The 19,798-nt window shown below is 43.4% G+C and overlaps 1 protein-coding gene across 4 annotated transcripts in view; it reads left to right on the forward strand.

Annotated features, from left to right (window-relative positions):
• Window positions 1–19,798, forward strand: part of BAIAP2 (BAR/IMD domain containing adaptor protein 2) — a 271,775-nt gene that overhangs the window by 79,006 nt on the left and 172,971 nt on the right. For all 4 annotated transcript variants that reach the window (XM_088474291.1, XM_088474276.1, XM_088474282.1 and 1 more), the window contains exon 2: window positions 16,483–16,558. In XM_088474291.1, coding sequence (XP_088330417.1) covers window positions 16,483–16,558 — 76 coding nt within the window. The remainder of the gene's footprint in view (window positions 1–16,482; window positions 16,559–19,798) is intronic.

Consider the following 19,798-nt stretch of genomic DNA (forward strand, 5'->3'; position numbering starts at 1 on the left):
ACCCGCACTATATGGGGAGAGACGTCATGTCACAACGTCTCCCACAGTGCAGTGCGAGGAGCCATGGGAACAGCCAGCGTACAGGAGCTAAGCTGCGCCAACTTCAATCTGCCCCAGCTGGACAAGCCAGACCGTGACACTCTCGGCATCAGCTGGTACAAGCAGCTCCTGCAGACCCCTGAACAGGTAATTACTGCAATTAATACAGGGGCAATTACTGCTGGTTATATAGAGGAAGAGAGCACTTACTATGGGTGACATGGGCAGGGGGCACTTACTATGGATGGCATGGGGCACTTACTGTGGGTGAAATGGACAGGGGGCACTAACTCTGGGTGATATAAGGGCTGGGGGGAACTTACTGTGGGTGATAAAGGGGCAGATTACCATAGGTTACAATGTAATATAATGGGGAGATACAGGGACAGATTACAGTGGGTTGCAGCACAATATAATGTAGCAATACTGAGAATAGGTTACTGTATAATAGGGTGAGACAGGGACAGGTGACTAATGGTCATGGTGTAATATAATAGGGCACGGAGGATAAGGTGCTGGGGGGCACGGAGGATATGGAGCTGGGAACACAGGATATGGAGCTGGGGACAGAGGGAATGGCGCTAAAGAGACACAAGCGGGACGTGGTGGAGAGAAACTGGGGAAGGTGCAGGAGACAAACAGGTAGGATCACAGGTCGGATTAGAAGAAAAGGCTGGGGGACGGTAATCTCCAGTAAGACACCAATTACAGACAAATGGTACCAAACTAGCAAATATATTTTATTAATGTAAGTTTCCATGATCAAACTTTTATATTTTACCATGCCCCAAAAACTTCTATGGTTGAACCTCTGTTGCATGATGATGACATTGGGGCTTATATAATAGGGTGTGAGCTTATGCCTCTATGGGAATACATACAAACATGTATGTTTTAAGCGGTAATCATTTTTAAGACAAAAACAAACTGGTTTTGACTTTAAAATGGTTGCCGCTTTAAAAATACAGGATCACTCGCATGTATTCCCATAGAGGCATAAGCTCACACCCTATTACATAAGCCCCACTGGCTTTATTCCTATGCAAACAGGCAGTTTCCGGATCATTAGATCTCTTACGTGACTAGTGATCACCGACTAAAGATACTGCCTGTCCAGGGAGGATCAATTTAATCGGAGGCTTCCGTTGCAGAGAAACCACCATATACTTCAGGAAGACTCTCAAGTCGAATGGCCTCTACCTTTGGCTGTCACCTTATCGTATTAATAAGGGAACCTATGAATTACACAGATTCCATGGTTGGCTGACTTCAAGTCTCCATTTCACCTTGTTTTACTCAGTCGAAGAACCCGTACAATTTATCTGTGTCCCTTATTTAACGGGATGATTTGGCAACCCTACAACCTACCAAGAACACGGGGGGCGGGAAGATCATTGTACGAGTGAAATGGTCGAGGGGGAGCTGCTGCGTGCATCACTCCTCACGCTACCAGCCGGAATATAGGAGGTAAGGGGAGTCTGGCACTGCTGATCTAACGGAGTCACACAGCTTATAGTGACATGGTCAGTCAAAATGACATAATATAGATAGTGTAGTATGTTAAAAGCACAATGGGTTAATTAGGATAAATCACATACATCTGTCTCAGAATCCGGCTTTATGAGGAGGGAGTATCCCGAACCCCCCTCAACAGACCCCTCCCCCTCAACAGACCCGCCCTCAGTAGGGCTGCTTCCAGAAATTTCCCAGGCTGGTTTTCCATCCCAATCCGCCCTTGGCTACCTCTACCTACATAGGAGAGGAGAAGTTGTTGTAGGTAGAAATTCAGAAACCTAGAATTCAGTGCGTGAAAGAAGATGTGCCACAAAATTCTCTTCCATTTCTTTAGCTTGTGAGGATTTGAATAAGGATAATTTGGCTCCAAACCAAGGACGTTGGAAGTGGTATCCAGGGATGTCAGATGGACTGCTGCTAATGCCTTTTTTGTCTTTCTGTAAAGTGGACCACTACATCTGGTGAGGGGCCAATATATTTCCTTTTGGTGTTTATGTGCATTTATGTTTATGAATAAAACTGTATATTACACTGTATGGAGTTTCCTTTCCATTTAGATGTATGAAATTTCAACTGGAGATGGAGAAATACAGTCACATGGCAACATGAATCTGGGAAGTTTAATCTACCCCCAAAGCCGTTTTGTGTCTATCTCACGTGTAGACCACATGTTCTGGTAGGACATGTCCACTTAGGTATTTTGTATTATACTGTATAAGAGTTTGTCTATATTACCCTATGTGGGTTTGTTTTTTTTATATCTGGGGAAACATGCCGCTTCAATTAAAAGAGGAAAATACCCAGTATAGAGAACTTTCAACCTCTCAAGGAGTGTTATCCTGTAGTGCCCGAAGATCTATTTGGTGATATTTTTAGGTGTATTCATTACTCACTAACACATTTGAAAAGATCCACAGGTGGAGCTAATTATTTCACTTGTGATTCTGTGGGGAGACCTGGAAAACATGCACAGTTGGTAGCTCTTGAGGACCAGGGTAGACATACATACATACATACATACATACATACCTTTATTTTTATTTGATATAGATGTGAGCTTCTGTTTCTCAAGGCTCACAAGTGCTGAATTTTTTATTTTTTTTTGCGGTTTTTGTTTTCTGTCTTTGTTGCACAAGTGTTTATTTTGTAGCTGTTTTGAAAAGCAGTGATTCATGTCCTTTGGGAAGAGCAGTGCTGATGAGGCCTTATTGTTCCCTTTATATGTTGTGAAACCTTACATTCTCCAACCTGCTGCTGAGATAAAATTATTCTAGTCTTTTAGCTCACTCTTACTCCCCTGGCTTTAATATACCTTCTCAAGCATCTGTTAGCACAAACATTGTGCACTGAAAATTAACTCCTACATTGCTATTGCTCACACATTTATGGCCTAAGCAGTGAGAACACAGCGGGTGTTCAGTTGTAACGAAAGCATGTCGGAGCATCTCCAAATTGGCAGGTCTTGTGAGGGTGTTTCCTGTATGCAGTGGTTAGTAACTACCAAGAGTGGTCCAAGGAAGGACAACCGGTGAACTCGTCGACGGGGTCATGGGCACCCAAGGCTCACTGATGCTTGTGGAGAGCGAAGGCTAGCCCATCTGGTCCGATCCCAAAGAAAAGCTACTATGGTGCAAATTGCTGAAAAGTTGATAAAATGGTGTCTGAACATTCGGCCCCATACACAGCAAGCTGCTATGCACGAAGTATCTACAGACCGGTCAGAGTGCCTATGCTGACCACCGCCGAATACACCTACGATAGGCACATGAGCGTCAGAACTGGATGCGTCAGAGGAATTGAAGGTGGTCTGGTCTGATGAATTTCATTTTTACATCATGTAGATGGACGTATACGTGGTTTACCTAGGGAAGAAATATCGCCAAGATGCACCATGGGAAGAAGACAAGCTGGCGGTGGCAGTGTGCTGCTATAGAAAATATTCTGCTAGGAAACATTGGGTCCTGACACATACCACCTACATAAACGTTATTGCAGACCAAGTATACTGTCATGACAAAGGTAATTTCCTAATGTCAATGGCTTCTTTTTGCAGGATACTGGTCCCTGCCAAACTGCAATAATTTGTTCAGGAATGGTTTGGGGAACATAGTTTAAGGTGTTGACTTATGCTGGGCTTACACTGCTTCCAACTTTTCATGTAGCGAGCGCACTTTTTGAAGGCTTCAACAGAACAATCATTCTTGCCTGTTTTTATTAGCAAATTTAACTTGTTTATGGATGGATGCCTAGACGTCCGGAAGCTTTCTCTTGGGCTCCGTCATCTTCCTTCTTGATAAATGATTAGCAGTTGCACTTTGGTCTGTATTACTGAACCTTTTGTGGCAGTAGAAATGGTTAGTATTTCTCCTTACACATTCTATAGGATGAACTTTGTAATGAAATGGAGAGATTTGTCTGCAGTGGTGTAACCTCCGTCATGTAATCACATGAACAGCAAAGTGTTCAAGATGTAGCATGCTTTTCATTGACCGTATGGATCGGTTGTAGTTTCTATGTGAATGTTAAATTGTAGTACGACTATTAAGGTGTGTGCTTTGGTGCTTTTCTCTCAAACCTACCTTATAGCGTATTCTAACCGGACAACGTCTGATTACCATAGGATGGAGCATAGGTTAAAGACCTGGTAGAACAGGTCATAAAGCATAATCTGCTATGGTGATTCTTGTACAGATTGTAGAGAATCCACTGTGACCTTCCAGTATGTAATCTTGTCTTGTATGGATTATGATCCTTTGTTAAAAACACTTGCTGGGCAATTTACTTTGATCTAGCAACTCCACTGAGAGACGTGACACAAGGTGCCTAATGAACTGGTATCTGCCTCGACTGTGCTTGGATCTATCTTCCATATTAATTGTTACCTTTTGCAGTGTTATGATTTATGAAGAGGTGTGTGTGTTTTTAATATGTACAGTGTGACTTCCCCAAGTATTTTAAAACTTTATTGGGTCTGTATGAGACTGCAACAGGTTAATATTTTATCCAATTCCCCAACTTCCCCACAGCCATACTGCTGCTCTGCTATTGAATGACACATAAAGGGCAGGGGAGGGGAGGAGATGTTTTGACAAAGCTCCTTTGACTGGTGACCTGTTTACTTTACCTAAGGGCATGTGAACTACATACTAGCCTTGTACTGCCTCTTGTATCAACCTAGGAACCTGCAGAAGGCTAGAAGGGAAAGTAGAGGTGGCAGGGAAACTGTGCTTTGAAGGGTTACTTAATATCATACAACACCTAAAACGGCCAAAGGGAATGACGTTTTCTTGGATATTGATTGTAAACATGTATTAAGTTTCCTAACCCTTTCTAAAGTACAGAAAAAATTACTGGTTCAATGAATATACCACAAGCAGTTCTTAGTGGCATCAGTGTTCTGCTACCTGTTTGCAGGGGCTGGATGACACATTTTGGTCTGTGAGCAAGTACATGAGCAGCTGCACATCATTTCTGTATAAAACACGGGCTGTCCTATCACAGGGCAAAGGTCTTCTGCAGAAGAAATGGGGTGTTCTTTCTGTGGGAAGGGCCTGTTTTCACCTTGTCTTTTATCTTAGTGAAGTTTTGCCTATGAATCAAGCATTGAGGCAGTACACGCCATCCACAGATGGTGTTATCAGGACAGTAATATAGAAAATAAAATAAAAATGTTGCTATTTACTAGTAAAAAAAATTATTTTATGCATTACAATTTTTAATTTAAAATGAGCAGATGCTATAGCTCATATCATTACTTTTATTAAATATTTGTATTTTATTTATAGCTGACATGACATTTAATGTATATTATGGATGGCTATATTTTATTTTTCTCTAGATGGGGGTTCAGATAGCCTGCCACCTCGCTGACAAGGTAGTGGTGATCTCAGCCTAGCTGCAGCACTCTCCATACGATGGGACACCTCTAAAGGTGCCCACACACTGTACAATATGCACGATCTGGCCGTTTTCGACGCATCAGGACAGATCACGCATAATATGTGTAAATCGTGAGTGGACACTCGATAACTATGCCAATGCTCATACGCCCGGGGTCGTCCGTTGTATCATGAGATCTTAACTGTTGCAGGTAAGATTTGTCAAACTCGTACGCGATCCAGCAGGATATCGTTCATAGTTTGTCTGAACGAGATGTCGTTCGGACCTGCACGATGCTGCATGCACGGATCAGGGAGATCTGTGATGCATGCATTAAGACACAGATTCACGCACGGATCAGTGCGATCAGTCCATGCATCTGTTTTAATTAAAAAAAAAAAAACACAACCAGCCCCGGGCTTTTTAGACCCAGTACTGGTTGTGCTAAATACAGGGGACAAACAACGTAGGTATTTAGCACAACTAGCACTGGGCTCAGCTGAGCCGGTCCTGGTTTTGGATGGTAATGCAGGGGACAAAAAGCATAGGGGTCCCCTGTATTATCCATAACCAGCACCAGACCCTTTCTAGTGGGGGAGTAATGCCACAGCAAAAGCATTTCCCTTGACCACTAGTCAGCCTAGGTCATGGATCCCTGGGGAGGTGGGAGCCCCCTCCAAATAAAGGAGTCCGCCTCTCCAGGGCACCCCAGGCCTGGACTGATAGCCCGGGGATATCCCTGGCACCACTGGAGTGGTGGTTGCCGAGTTGATTGTGTAGTGTGGTGTAAAAAATAGATGAGATAATATTGTCTTTTGCAGTAGTAGCTGTAGTTCTACGGCAAAATAAATATTAAAATAAAGTACTTTCACTGTGTTGGGACCTCTGTCTGATAGTTACATGAGTATCACAAATACACATATTAAGTCTTTTTAGCTAGCGATTGTTATCTGATAAGAGCCATTCTGTGATTGCATTTAATTTTTATCATTTTATTTGTATTTGTTTTGATGTATGTCCAGTATTAAATTGATGTTATACGTAATAAACACTATTTTTATTTAAGCCTCCTGTTCACTAACAGACAGCAAACCTTATTTATATTTATATATTTACACCTTGATATTCACAGTGCTTAGCGCTGTAAATTTTATCTTTAACTGTAAGCTTGTTTTAAAAATTGTTGGTGCCTTCAGTAACCCTTGCATGTAGTTGATGGTATGAAAAGTCTTAAGATCTGCAGATATATTTTGAATTGTTTATTTCCATTTGAACAGTTTCGGCCATTAAAATAATACATGCTGAGAAATGGCCAAAAATTTCTAATAGTAGAAGAAGGTAAAATTGTGGTTACATGCCATGGGGGAATAGCCTGTTTTGTTACGGTTTGGGATGCCTGCTGTCAAAATGCTGACAGCGGCATACTGATGCTTGGTAATCCTCCCCCCTCAGTGGTGCCTAACCCTAACCTATAACCCCCGCCCCCAACGGGCGTCAGGATATAGACTGGAGTCTGGATTTCAATGCCTATCTTTAGTCCCGTGTCGGACTTCCGACGGCTGGCATACTAACTACATCCGGTTTTTTTACACGTTACAGTGCGCAGTTCCGGTTGTCTTCCCAATTATACTTTTTTTTACCATTCAGTCCTGTATTTTGTAAACCAAAGAAGTGTTTCTACACCAGAATGAATGGACACTTGAGTCCATGGGGTATATTTACTGTAGTGTCAATTTTTTTTTCTGTATTCGATTTTTTTCATTAGTTTTTGCAAATCGGAGATTTTCTAAAGGTAAAACAGACTATAAACCTAATCCCAGCCAAAACTGAACATCGACCAAACATCAATGCTTTTACATAAACTACTACAGGATCCCCTGATTTACTAAAAGTCTGTTTGTAAATCGAACACAAAATCTACAGACAAATTCCAAAATAAGACCAATAACAGACACCGGCAATTTTAGGTACTAAAATTCATTCTATCGCTTGGAACTTAGTTGTGTCCCCTTTTTTTTTTTTATAGGGATCATAATTATGTGGTGAACTGTGGCTCTAGGAATCATGGCTGTTTAAGGCTATACAATCATACTTGCCTACTTTTGAAAAAGCAATTCAGAGAGATTGTGAAAGCCACACCTATGTGTACTGCTACGTCTGAGAGCGTGTCATAATATTGACTTACATGTAAATGAGCCCCAAAGCAGTTAGTGAGATCTACTTGTTGATGAAAACACTTACTGTTCAAAGCTTGCTCCGGTATTGTATTTTACAAAGGGGTTCCATGTATATAGCCATAGTGATCGTTATGCCTTATAATAATGCAGGAATATGACACCGATTATACCATTTCAGTGTGTGTGTGTGTGTGTGTGTGTGTGTGTGTGTGTAAAATAAATATATATTTCTCGATCTCTGATTTCTTTTTCTTTTTTCCTCAAGTATATATCCGCTACATCATAGGGGTAAGGTGCAGAGATTGCTACTATTTCAGGGAGTCTCCCTGACAAGCCGGGAGAGTTAGCAAGTATGTATACAATACTGTTGACTTTCCTGCGGTATGCAAAAGACTATCTGACAGACCCAGGGGACAGAATTAAAGGAACCATAGCAGCTTCTTGAGGTACCCCAGACCCTCAGTTCTATGTTTTTGCTTGGTTGGTTAAAACTAAGGAATCTATATTTGAACCTCTATATACCCCTGCCTATACCTTCTAATATCCTACCTATAAGGATGACGCTATTTTGCGTACGCAGTCATACAGTAAAAGACTTTAGACCTGGAATCTGTGGTTCCAAAGCACAAGTATTATTCAAGTAAAAGTACAGTCAGTTAAACGCTATTGATCCATACACAATTAGGCGCAAAGGAATTATACAGACCAAAGTACAGTATACATACGCAGCGCTCTCTGATGAGGGGTTTCTTGCTGATGCCTAACATCTGGACCAGTCAGCATTCAGCAAGAAGACTAAGACCCAGTGTTGGAGCACACATTTATACCCCCCAGAAATAGACAACACAATAGAGAAGTTTGTTGCTGATGCCATTGGTCCTCAAGGGGAATGCATCTGTTACAGAGCATTTAACAGGCTGATTCAAATAGACACAACCCAGCCTCCAACAACTGAGGGTCTCTGGTTCCCGCCCCATGCAACATCCTAACAGTTGTTCATATAATATACATTTTGTTGCTTGAAGTCTCTGCGGTCCATAAGTTGAGAATGCATGATGCGATCTCCACACCGATAATACCGGAATTCTGTTGAAAGAGTACGCATCAGTACAAAACCAAACACGACTTACTTAGCATGTATAAAACCTTAGTTACCAAATAATCTTTATTTCACAGCATTTATACTAAATGAACAAACTTAAATCTTATACCTTTAAAGCTTATGGAACCTTGTATGTGAATATGTAATGTGTGAGTATGCGGGGTTTGATATAAAGATGCTAGTTAACTTGGAGCAGATGCGTGCGCATAAAGCTAATTAACAGCGTTTTCATATAGGATGTTATGCATTCACTAATATGCGATTAGTTATCAGCGCAATTGTGCGTATTAATGTGTGTATGAGAAATGGTGCACTTAAATCTCACTTAAGCTAAGTGAACACCTAGCAGTGTGGAATGCTGAGCCTTATAGTTCCACACGCCCTCTCTCTCAGCAGCCCCCATCCTTCCCAGGCTCAAAAGTAAAGTTCTTTGTTCTCCCAGGCTCTTGTGTATATTTTCAAATTAGCACAGCTACAAGACCCAAATCTAAGATAACACTCTTGGCTTTGAAGGTGTTTTATTTCAGGAAGCCTGCTAATGTAAGGTGTGTATTCGAGCAGGGCCACCTGGAGTGAGAGCAGACGTTATATCCAGGAAGCTTGTCTACACAGGCTAGTTGTCACGTGGCCATTTGCTCTGTTTAGCTAATGCAATATATCCTTTAGGGGAATTATAATAATATACACTTTATCCAGAGCACCCAAGCTACGTAAAGTCATGAATCGCCGTAACTTATGGCGATGGTCACAGATGCAATCGCATGATGCTAATAGTAATATCGCCACATGTACAGTGAGTTTATCTAAAATGGCGCTTAGGCGGCCATTCGCAAAATGGCGTCTTGCGGCCAGTTGCAAGATGGTGTCGCTGCGATTCAATTTTAAACTGATCTTGTCTCAGCCAATAATCCAGCTTCGACAAACCTCAATGCATTGTCTGCTGGTAAGGTTATACAGATGTTCTGCCTTAGCTGTTCCAACATAATGATGCTGTATGACCTCGTCAAGACTGCTTGAGCCAAAGACTGCATGGTCACGTGCTGTATCGGGCCTACGCAAGCTGCTGGGTGCTCTGTGTGTTTTTTTTTGTTTGTTTGTTTTTGCCACTGGCTCCTTTCAGTCAGTAATAGGCACTATTATAGGAAAGTCCTTTATAAATTTATACAATGTGTCAGTATCGGGGATGTTGGGGACCCACCTGATGAGGTCATCGTGACATGGTAGGTGGGCAAACCTCTTTGGCCAAACATGTACTAAGAACCTCAATAGAAAACCATGTTAATAGTTTAAATATCAAAATATATATAAGAATTCTTCGTGCTAAGGGTGTACATCTGCATTCCCTCCTTTTTTCTGCATTAGAATTACAGGTCTCAGCATGGTAGCACCTCTTATGTTTAAATTAGGATGTGCAGCGCAGCCCCCCCCATTTTTTCCTTTCAGTCAGTGTCTGGGAAAGTGATGGGACTAGTGCAGCCAACATGTGGCAGGCACCTCATCCAGGTCATGGCAGCAATCATTCCCCCTTAGCGACACCTACATCTGCTTTCCCAGCTAAGTCAGTGGCCTAAAGTTAGGGTAGCTTTCTATAGACATGCCTAATGTCCTGGGAGCTATAGATTGCATGCACATAGGACTGAGACATCACAGGAATAGTGCACAATTGTATATTAATCAACATCTTGCCTATTCCATGAATGTGCATGTGGTCTGTGATGCAAAACCAAAAATGAATTATGAGTGTTGTAAAAGGCTATCCAGGTCACAATGCTTATATCCTCTGCAATTCATCCCTGTCTGCAAAATGTCCTCTCTCCTGCAAAGTACTATCTCCTCACTCTTTACTGGCTCTGTAATAAGTTTAGCTGGTTTTCACTTGTGACTACATTGGATAAATCTGGATGACTAGATCACTTGGGACACCATTAAAGAGATGGTTATAATCGCCTGCATACAATCAGTGGTTTGGGTACTGCAGAGCCGGCCATAGCCAATTTGGTGCCCTAGGCAAAATTTTGACTGGTGCCCCCTAGCATATAATCCCACCACCAAACATATTATTTATACGTGGACGCCAAAAATAACATATTGGTTTATAACTTTTTATTGCTTTTAAGTCATCGCCTTCATCTATGTACATATGCCCTCACTTGCTTAGGAGAGGTAACACGGAGGGCACCGGACGCAAGTTAATATTGAGCAGGTTGGGAGTGCCATATGTATGTATGTGTGTGTGTGTGTGTGTGTGTGTATATATGTATATGTGTGTGTATGTATGTGTGTGTGTGTGTGTGTGTGTATATATATATATATATATATATATATATATATATAATCTGACAGCTGTGCTTCATATTATTTGTCCCACCCTGAGTCAGACTCAGTCTTCTTACCTGCACAGTGGCTGTTGTGCTGTGGCTGGGCCAAGATGGAGGCGGAGCCGTGAGTTGTTGCTCACGGCTCTGCTCCGCAAAGGCCCATGGGAGGTGTGGCAGCGGCTGGGCCTCCGACCTGTACTGTCAGAATGAGCTTCTATGCAGAAGCTCATTCTGACTAAGGGGCCGGGCGGATGCGGATGACTGTCACATGACCGGCCGCCGCCTGGCCATCCGATGCGCTGCCCGATCGGAGAGCTCCGATCGTGGCAGCGCGTTGGGGGGTTAGCTGTGCCGGTGGGGCGGGCTCTCACGGCTCTAGGTATGTGCCGGTGGGACTGGGAGGGAGCAGCGGCTAGCGACAGTTGCCGGTGGCGGGGGGCAGAGCTCAGCCTGCCCTCAGCCCTGCTTGATGGAAAATGCCCCTAGCATGCAGAGTCGCCCCTAGGCATTTGCTTATCATGCCTATGCCTAGGGCCGGCTCTGGGGTACTGGTTAGCTGTGCAAATCTCTCCATCTGTTAGACTCTGGTAACTAAGTGTGCTCATAGCTTCCATAGGTCTTTGTGGACTCTTTGAAGGAGATGGCAGAGAATAGTAAACTTAGGGGTCGATTCAGACCCAGACGCTAAGCTGCGCTCTCACGCAGCTAAAAGGGGCCGGCTATGCAAATCCCGCAATTGCACTGTCTGGTGGAAGGACACCCTCTATGCCTTAGAGAGTGACGGCATAACGAACGCACGCCAGTATAAAGACATCCACCTTTCTTTTTTAGCACGCGTCATCTCCAGGAAGTGTGTGATCGATTACATCGAGAGCCATCGGAGCTGCACGCAGCGCTCGAGGTAGACCCTACCCCACTGCGATCCGTGCTGTCTAAAATACAACCAAGTGACTTGTACAATGATGCATCTTTGCTAATTATGCACACCCATAAAATGCCGTTTAGATGCCCAGACACACCTGCGTTCGCACATCCACTCCCCCGTTCACAAGCACCTTCCCCCGTTACCACCCACAAACGGCGCTATCTGTCTCTCAAAGCAGCATCCAGTCTGTACTACGAGCGCACAATTCCCTAGCGCAGTGACTTGCACATATTGACGCAAACTCATGTGCAAACATACCATTATCGCCCATAGCGTGCGTCCGTGGCTTAGCGTCCGAGTCTGAATCTGGCCCTTCGTTTTTCCTCTTTTTGACCATCCCTCCCCTTTTCTCTTTTTAAGTAAAGGTGGACCTGCCGATTATGAACTTGGTTATGGACAACTACAATACTGAAGGAGTTTGTTTCAGTTTACACAATACATCCTTAAGGGTTTAATTCAGTCACTGGATGTATCTGCCCTTGTTAAATATTGTCCCAATGTTTTCAAGTAGAAATGGACAATATTTGAGGCGCACGCAGGAGTGTCTGACTTTATGCTGATGCCACAGCTGAGTCTAAGAAAACTGATACACCCACTGGCAGTGGCATTATTCCGTCTCGTGTGTTTAGACTCACTGAAAACTGTCTGACCTGTCGGCGACACGTGCGCATCTGGCTAGTCACCCCTTGTTACCTCCGAGGAATGCCCACTGAAATCCCCAGCTCTTGCTTCCAAAATCTTTGTCTTCTGGCGTTAAACATCTGGACGCATAGAGTGTGACTGCCACATGCACAGACTGAAAACATTGTCCACTTGCGTCCGACATCGCCACTGCGTCCAGCTCTGATTCAGGCCCATTGGGAAATACTTTTTGAAATAAATAAACCTGCAGTTTCTCTGGTACATCAAACCCACTTTAGCAATTACACAATTGGTTATATGGTTTTGATGTGTTTTATGGAGTGTCTAGATAGACTATGTTCTATTACTGGGTACACACTAAACAGATATATCTGCAGATCGAATGATCTGCAGATTATGGTGGTTTGTACACACTGAACAACATCATCTGTGTTCAGTGTGTAGGAGGGGGCGGGTGCTGGGGGGCGGGGGGGTGTCCGCCCCCCTCCCTGCAGCTGCCGCTGCATGTGTTCGGGCGGTCTGCTGACCACCCTTACACACTTGCCGATGGACAGATATGTCTGCAGACTTATCTGTCCATCGGCTGTGCAGCACAGCCAATGCAATATGTCTGAACGGCGTCGTTCAGACATATTGCGGGTACACATTAGCCGACGGGCAGCAGATATATTGGACGATCAATTGATAAGCTGGGTACACACTGACAGCTATATTGGCCTATTTGTGTACAATAGATATGTATTATATTGAATATATCATATGAAAATGTGGCTACATCATATGAAAATGTGGCAGTAAGTCTATAAAGCAAAGGGAAGATATTGTGAGATGCAGCTTTAACAGTCTGTGACCCTTACAATGACCTTGCTCTTGCCTGACTTTATAAACCAGCAGTTCTCCCTCCCTCCCGGGGCAGCCTTGCTGTACTGTAAGCTCCGGGTGCTTTATCAGTCTGGACCTCATGTTTTTTTTTCTGATTTTCTTTCTTTGTTTTACAAGCTGTGAAAGCCATATGATAAAAGATTGATTTATAGAGTACTTTTACAGTATGATGAGATGCTTCTAGAGAAGAACAAAGCTGTGCTGCTTTACTTGCTAGATATTAGCTTTTTGTCACATATTCCACTTTTAGTTTTGTTCAGTGGAGCTCGGGTAGAAGGGTCCTTACTATTCCCTCCAGGGCTCAACTAGAAGTTTGGGCCCGATTCAGACCCACTTGCTAGGCTGCGTTTGCACGTAGCCTGCCGATGTTTGCAATCTGCGCATGCGTATAAGATGCAGTGCGCGAACCAATCCATGCGATCGCCCTTGTACATAGACGCCTCGCTAGAATGAGTGACAGAACAAGCTGGCTGTGGGTGGTTACATGGGGTGGTGGATGGGAATGGGGGTGTGGTGGTGAGAACGCAGGCGTGTCTGTGCATCTGAACGCCGTTTCTGGGGCGTGCATAATTAAGATGCAGTGTCAGCATACACGTCACATGGCTGAATTACACACTGAAGCACTCGCAGTGCTTGCGGTAGGGTATGGTCAGCCACAAGTCCTGCGTACGGGTCCGATGTTACTCAATGTTACCGATTTGTTTAGTACACTTCCTGGAGATGACTTGTGTTACTAAGGGAAAGTGGGCGTCTTGTGACAGGCTGGTGGGCGTCTAAATACATACCTCGATCGCACACAAAGACACAGTGGACGTGCTAATGTTTTTCCGTGCGGTCGTGGGATTTGCATACTTTGGCAGCTGACGGCTGCGTGTGAACGCATCTATTGAGAGGGTCTGAATCGGGCTCCTTGTGCAGCCCATTGCAACATTTTGAAGGAGCTCCCACCGCAATTCTTATCTACTGATACATGACGCTTGTTCATTTTATACCCCATATTAGTGCCCTAGTTAAGATTATCGGCCTGATTCAGACCCATTCGCTAAGGTGCATACACTCGCTGCTATCGATGGTATGCAATGTGTATGCATTGTGCGCATGTGTGTGCATTGCAGTGCACATACCTTAGTGAAAGTTCACGATGCATTCGCTCATAGACAACCCAGCAGAGTGAGTGATGGGAGAAGCCGTTTGTAGGTGGTAACTGGGGCTGGCCATTAAAAACGGGGTAATGGAGGTGCAAACGCAGACATGCCTGAGCATCTCAATGGCGTTTTACAGGTGTGCATAATTATAAGACAGCATCATAGTACATGTCACCTGGCTTGTTTTTACACTGTGCTTGTAGTGCTTGCTGCAGGGTATAGTCAACCTCAAGCGCTGCGATAGCATCCGATGTAACGATGGTTACATACACTTCTTGGATATAATGTGCACAAGTGGGTGTCTTAAAATAGGCTGGTGGGTGTCTGCATACACTGTGATCACTCTGTAAGAAATACTGGGTGTGCTAATACATTGCTGTGCGTTAGCACTGCCTACGCAATTTGCATACACATCTTGCGAGTGATCGCATCTAGCGGTGGGTCTGAATCAGGCCCTATGTTCAATGTTCGTGCCCCACCCATTCACATTGTGCCGTAATGGTGTGCCCTCCAGTTGACATTGTGCCTCATTAGCTCTTGTCTGGATGCCCATAATCCGCATTCAGAAGACCCATCTAAAAATTGGGCATCAATGAAGGAGGATAAAATGTGCAGTACTCAGTAATAGCCCAGCCTCTCACCAACCACCCCTCCTTATGGGACATGGCACTGTGGTAAGTAGAGGGTGAAGGTCAGGGTTACAGCACTGAGAGGAGTGTCCAGGGATGGGACCATTGCAGGTGACTAAATACTAACCTGGTCCAATCTGGGCGACCCCCCTTACCCTTTCCCTTCCAGACAGGCTCCAGACGCAGGCCCCAAGGCACCTTTTTGCTCCCACTATAGTTACTGCCCTGATTATTTTTTTTTCCCTAGATTTGACTGTCCTCGTCTTTAGTGTCCACTGATGTGCAGAAGTTTGTACACAACACATCCAATTATCAGCATAAGTCTTCTGTTTTTACTCTTTCCACAAGCTGTAACTACATTGAATATGACCACTAATTTTAGTTTTTATTGTTGCTAGTTCTTTCAACAACAAACCTTCTCTTTGCAGCAGTAGCGACAAGTTGCTGCGTTGTTTGGTGACTAGTTATCTGCCCACACCTCAAGGGAAAGTCCTACTTCTATAAGTAGACACCCGACTTGCCCATCACATTATCCATAATAACTGAGAATGCCAATGAGTCTTTTTGTGAGAAGTTATCCTGTATGTGATGCAACCACTGTAGTGAAGATTAAGGGTCTAAGTCTGAGCCACTGACTGTCGGGAACAGATGAGCAATTTTTGTTTCACTGTGCATGAGCCTAAGCTGTACTGTCTGTGTACAAAGTCAGTTACCATGGACCAGGAATGTATTGGGTGGTTACAGGTAGGTGGCTAATCAGATGCACAGAGATGGTCTGTCTTATGGGCATGTTATGGGAGTGTCGGTGATTGTTGCTGCGTACAGAAACGCAGAGTGGTTCACGTAGGAGACCATATTCAGATTGATAATCTTTACCTGGTGCAAGTGTCCATGGTGTATCTGAAGATGCACCAAGCAGTATTTCAGCACCTGAAGAGGGGGAAAGCAGGGGTCACAGTCCTTGCACATTGGAACACACCCTTGTACACCAGGAAAGGGTTTGTAGCGGCATCTGCATGTAGCCGCAAAAGCAGCACATGGACACCTGCAGCATTCTACTCAGAATCAGACCCTATGACTGGGAAACACCCAAAGGTGGCACCACATAATAAGATGTGTAACTTTTTTTTTTTTCTTACATGGTTTTTAGATCCCTTGTTTTGTCTTCTAGCAAATATGATGTGCTTAATATTGATCAAATTCTGTTTTTTTTTTTGTATGTGTTTCAGACTATTATGGAACAATTTAACCCCTGCCTTAGGAATTTCATAGCAATGGGGAAGAATTACGAGAAAGCCTTGGCAAGTAAGTGGTTACTGAATCTGTACTGCCATAAGCACTATATACTATCTGTAGCCCAATGCAGCACTGTTCCATAAAATGTATTTAAACAAGACGATCAAGTGTTAATGTTACCCAGATTGTAACATATAAAAATGTTTGTAAAGCCAATGACTGCACATGTGATTGTATCCTGTACAATCTCTCATCACATGAGGACAGGTCATATTTTCAACAAAGGTCTGTTGCTATTGTATCCACTGCATGTGCTTCTGTCTGTGAGACTGTGATCCAACTGTCTGAATCGATATTGACATTTGTCTTCTCATATGTTTGTATGGCAAACAGCCCGTGCAACAATACCAACCTGCTATCACATAACACCAGAGGGTAATAAAAATGACAACACTACTCATAAACTAAACTGCTCATTCTTACAGCATATAAATTGTAAAGATTATTTTTACATTTTCCACAACATTTGATGCCGTACCTTCCAAAAATAATCACTGCAGCCAGAGGAGAATCTTGTACAATTACAGTAACCTGGACTGAACTCAATCATTGTTAAATGTAGTGTCGTAGTAGTTTGCTATTCGTGATTTGCTAATTTGTAAATTTAGACCATTGTACCAAGATACTATCCCAGTGAAATAGGTTGTGTTAAGCTATTGGTGGGCTTTCTAATAATATCCAGCAATCTAGAGTAACTCTGCCTTCATTTGTCCATTCCAGGCTTTGATTAAATACTAAATTCCAAACTTTCTTTTAAAATACAATGTTCTTGCACATCAGAGATTTATTAGCAATCACCTAATCCTAAATTCATCTAATCTTGCATGAGACATAAAACCTAGGATTGTACTGGGATTCAGTCAGGAAGCCGACGGTCGAAATGCCGACCACCAGCTTCCCGACTGTCAAATCCCGGCATGGGTCTAATGACAGACGCCTGTCATTTTACCTACACATGCGTCCGCCGGTATTTCATACCATTCCCATTGTACTTTGCTTCATATTGTATAAATATTGACAATGTATGGAAAAAGAACACTTAATGGTTCAGTATCTTGTAGAACTGCCTTTAGCAAAATAACTTTATTAATTTTTGTGGTATGAGTTTACCAGCTGCTGACCCTGTAGTAGAGGAATTTTTTACCACTGTTTCCTACAACACTGCCTTGGTTTATTGATGTTTGTGAGACATGGTTTATGCATACAGTAGCGCTCAAATACACCGCACATCATCTCAATGTGGTTGAGGGCTGGACCTTTACTTTGGCCTTTCCAAAACATTTAGTAACTTTTTGTTTTTACCCATTTCGGGCAATTTTTATTATTCGATTTACTTGTGTTCTGCTCATTGTTGTGTTGCATGATCCAATTGCTGACAAGCTTCATTGTCTGATAGATGGGCTCAGGTTTTCCTTCACAGGGTGGACTTATTGTTTGTGAGGTGTCAGACTTCTATGTCTGGAAAACTCAGGATCACCCTTCCTCAACCGTGGTTGGTATGAGGTTCTCGTGGTGATATGCAGCCTTTGATTTTAACAAACATGGTTGTCACTAGACCCAGCTGTGTATGTGGGTGTGAAAGAGTTACTTAAAACAAAACAACCTGGTCTCAAACCCCCCACCCAGTGACAGGAGAAGCCATTAAAAACGGGGGAGTGGCGGTGCGAACGCAGGTGTGCCGGAGCGTCTTAACGGAGTTTCAGAGGTGTGCATAATTAACAGACAGCGTCGTAGTACACGTCACCTGGTTGTATTTCACACTGAAGTGATCGCAATGCTTGAGATAGGGTATAGTCAACCTCAAGCGCTGCGTTCGCTTCCGATGGTACCCGAGGTACCGATGGTTGCGTACACTTCCTGGAGATGACTAGCGCATGTAGGCGTCTTAAGACAGGCTGGTGGGCATCTACATACACAGAGCGATCGCATGCCCAAACATAGTGGGTGTGCGTATGCCTTACCGTGCGATCGTCTGCATACCGTCACTTTGCCAAATTTGCATACGCTGGGTGCGAGCATACGCATCTAACGAACGGTTCTGAATCCGGTCCTGAGTTGGAGAACCTGTGCTCTATATAATGCACGCTATTTGCTGATTTTTATGTATCCTACTTTGTACACTTGATGTGTATTGCAATGACGTGCAGTCAGGGGAGGCTGAGCCTCCCCTGTCATGTTCCTGAGATTTGATATAAAAATTATTAGAATAATACAAATAAGATATTTATAACTTCTAAACATCTTCTTTGTTTATTGTAGTAATTTTTATAGTTAACACTCACCAGCTTTGATGAGCTCCCTGGGACTGCAGGGAGACGAGAAATGAGGCCGCAACAGCTCTGTATAGTCTGATACTGCTTGCAGAGCTGGGGGCGGGGCCACAACATGGGCAATAAGCTGCACAAAAAGAGCTAATAGTCATGCCTCTGAGTATGGGGGCAAGGCCTTGAGCACTGATGGACACCATGGATGTGTCATGTGACCAGGAAGTGCACTGCAGTGTTTTGAGATCGGAGCTCAGTCAGACTCTGCAGCAGCAAGAGTAACAGTTGGTAAGGGGTGAGAGAGGTTCTCAGAACTCAGACCCATCTCCATGTGTGCCTCCCCAGCCATTGACCTCACCACACGTCACTAGTGTATTGTTTACTCTTTTGATATGTATCTTACTGGTGTACAATGTATGTACTTTTTCTTATTTTTTGTATCTATTAAATTCAATAAACTACTCCATTATAAAAACTGAATATTAACAAATGCATAACTAATCTCTAGTAATCTGGTGCAGCCTGCGGGAAAGCTAGACCATTTCTAAGCACTGGATTGGTTCTCCAGAATCACTATTTGCAATATAATTTAATTGCAAAAGGGGTGAAAGGTTTAGAAAGCAACTTTACTGAAAGATGTAATGGTATACTAATCTCTTCTATGAGCATTTTATTGCCCTCTGTTCAGTGATCGCGGTGAGTGACAAAATTTGTGGGTCTCAGGGACCCACCACTTTAAAAAAATGGGGTTCTATCTGACCATTTATGGGTCCCATCATAATTTATGCTTTAGAGCTCCCCATATGCCTCTCAGTCCTCCCCACATCCTCCTAAAATGCCCATCTGATACCAACAGCATCAGATATCCCCACAAGCCCCTTAAATGCATGTTTTAATGCCTCCACGATCTTTCAGGTAATATGACTTGTCTGTTCACAAAACCCATAGTGAATAAGTAGGTTTACCATATCATCACTTTAAACTG

Source organism: Taudactylus pleione, unplaced genomic scaffold, assembly GCF_031769625.1.
Source record: "Taudactylus pleione unplaced genomic scaffold, aTauple2 ptg000016l, whole genome shotgun sequence".
Taxonomy (NCBI): domain Eukaryota; kingdom Metazoa; phylum Chordata; class Amphibia; order Anura; family Myobatrachidae; genus Taudactylus; species Taudactylus pleione.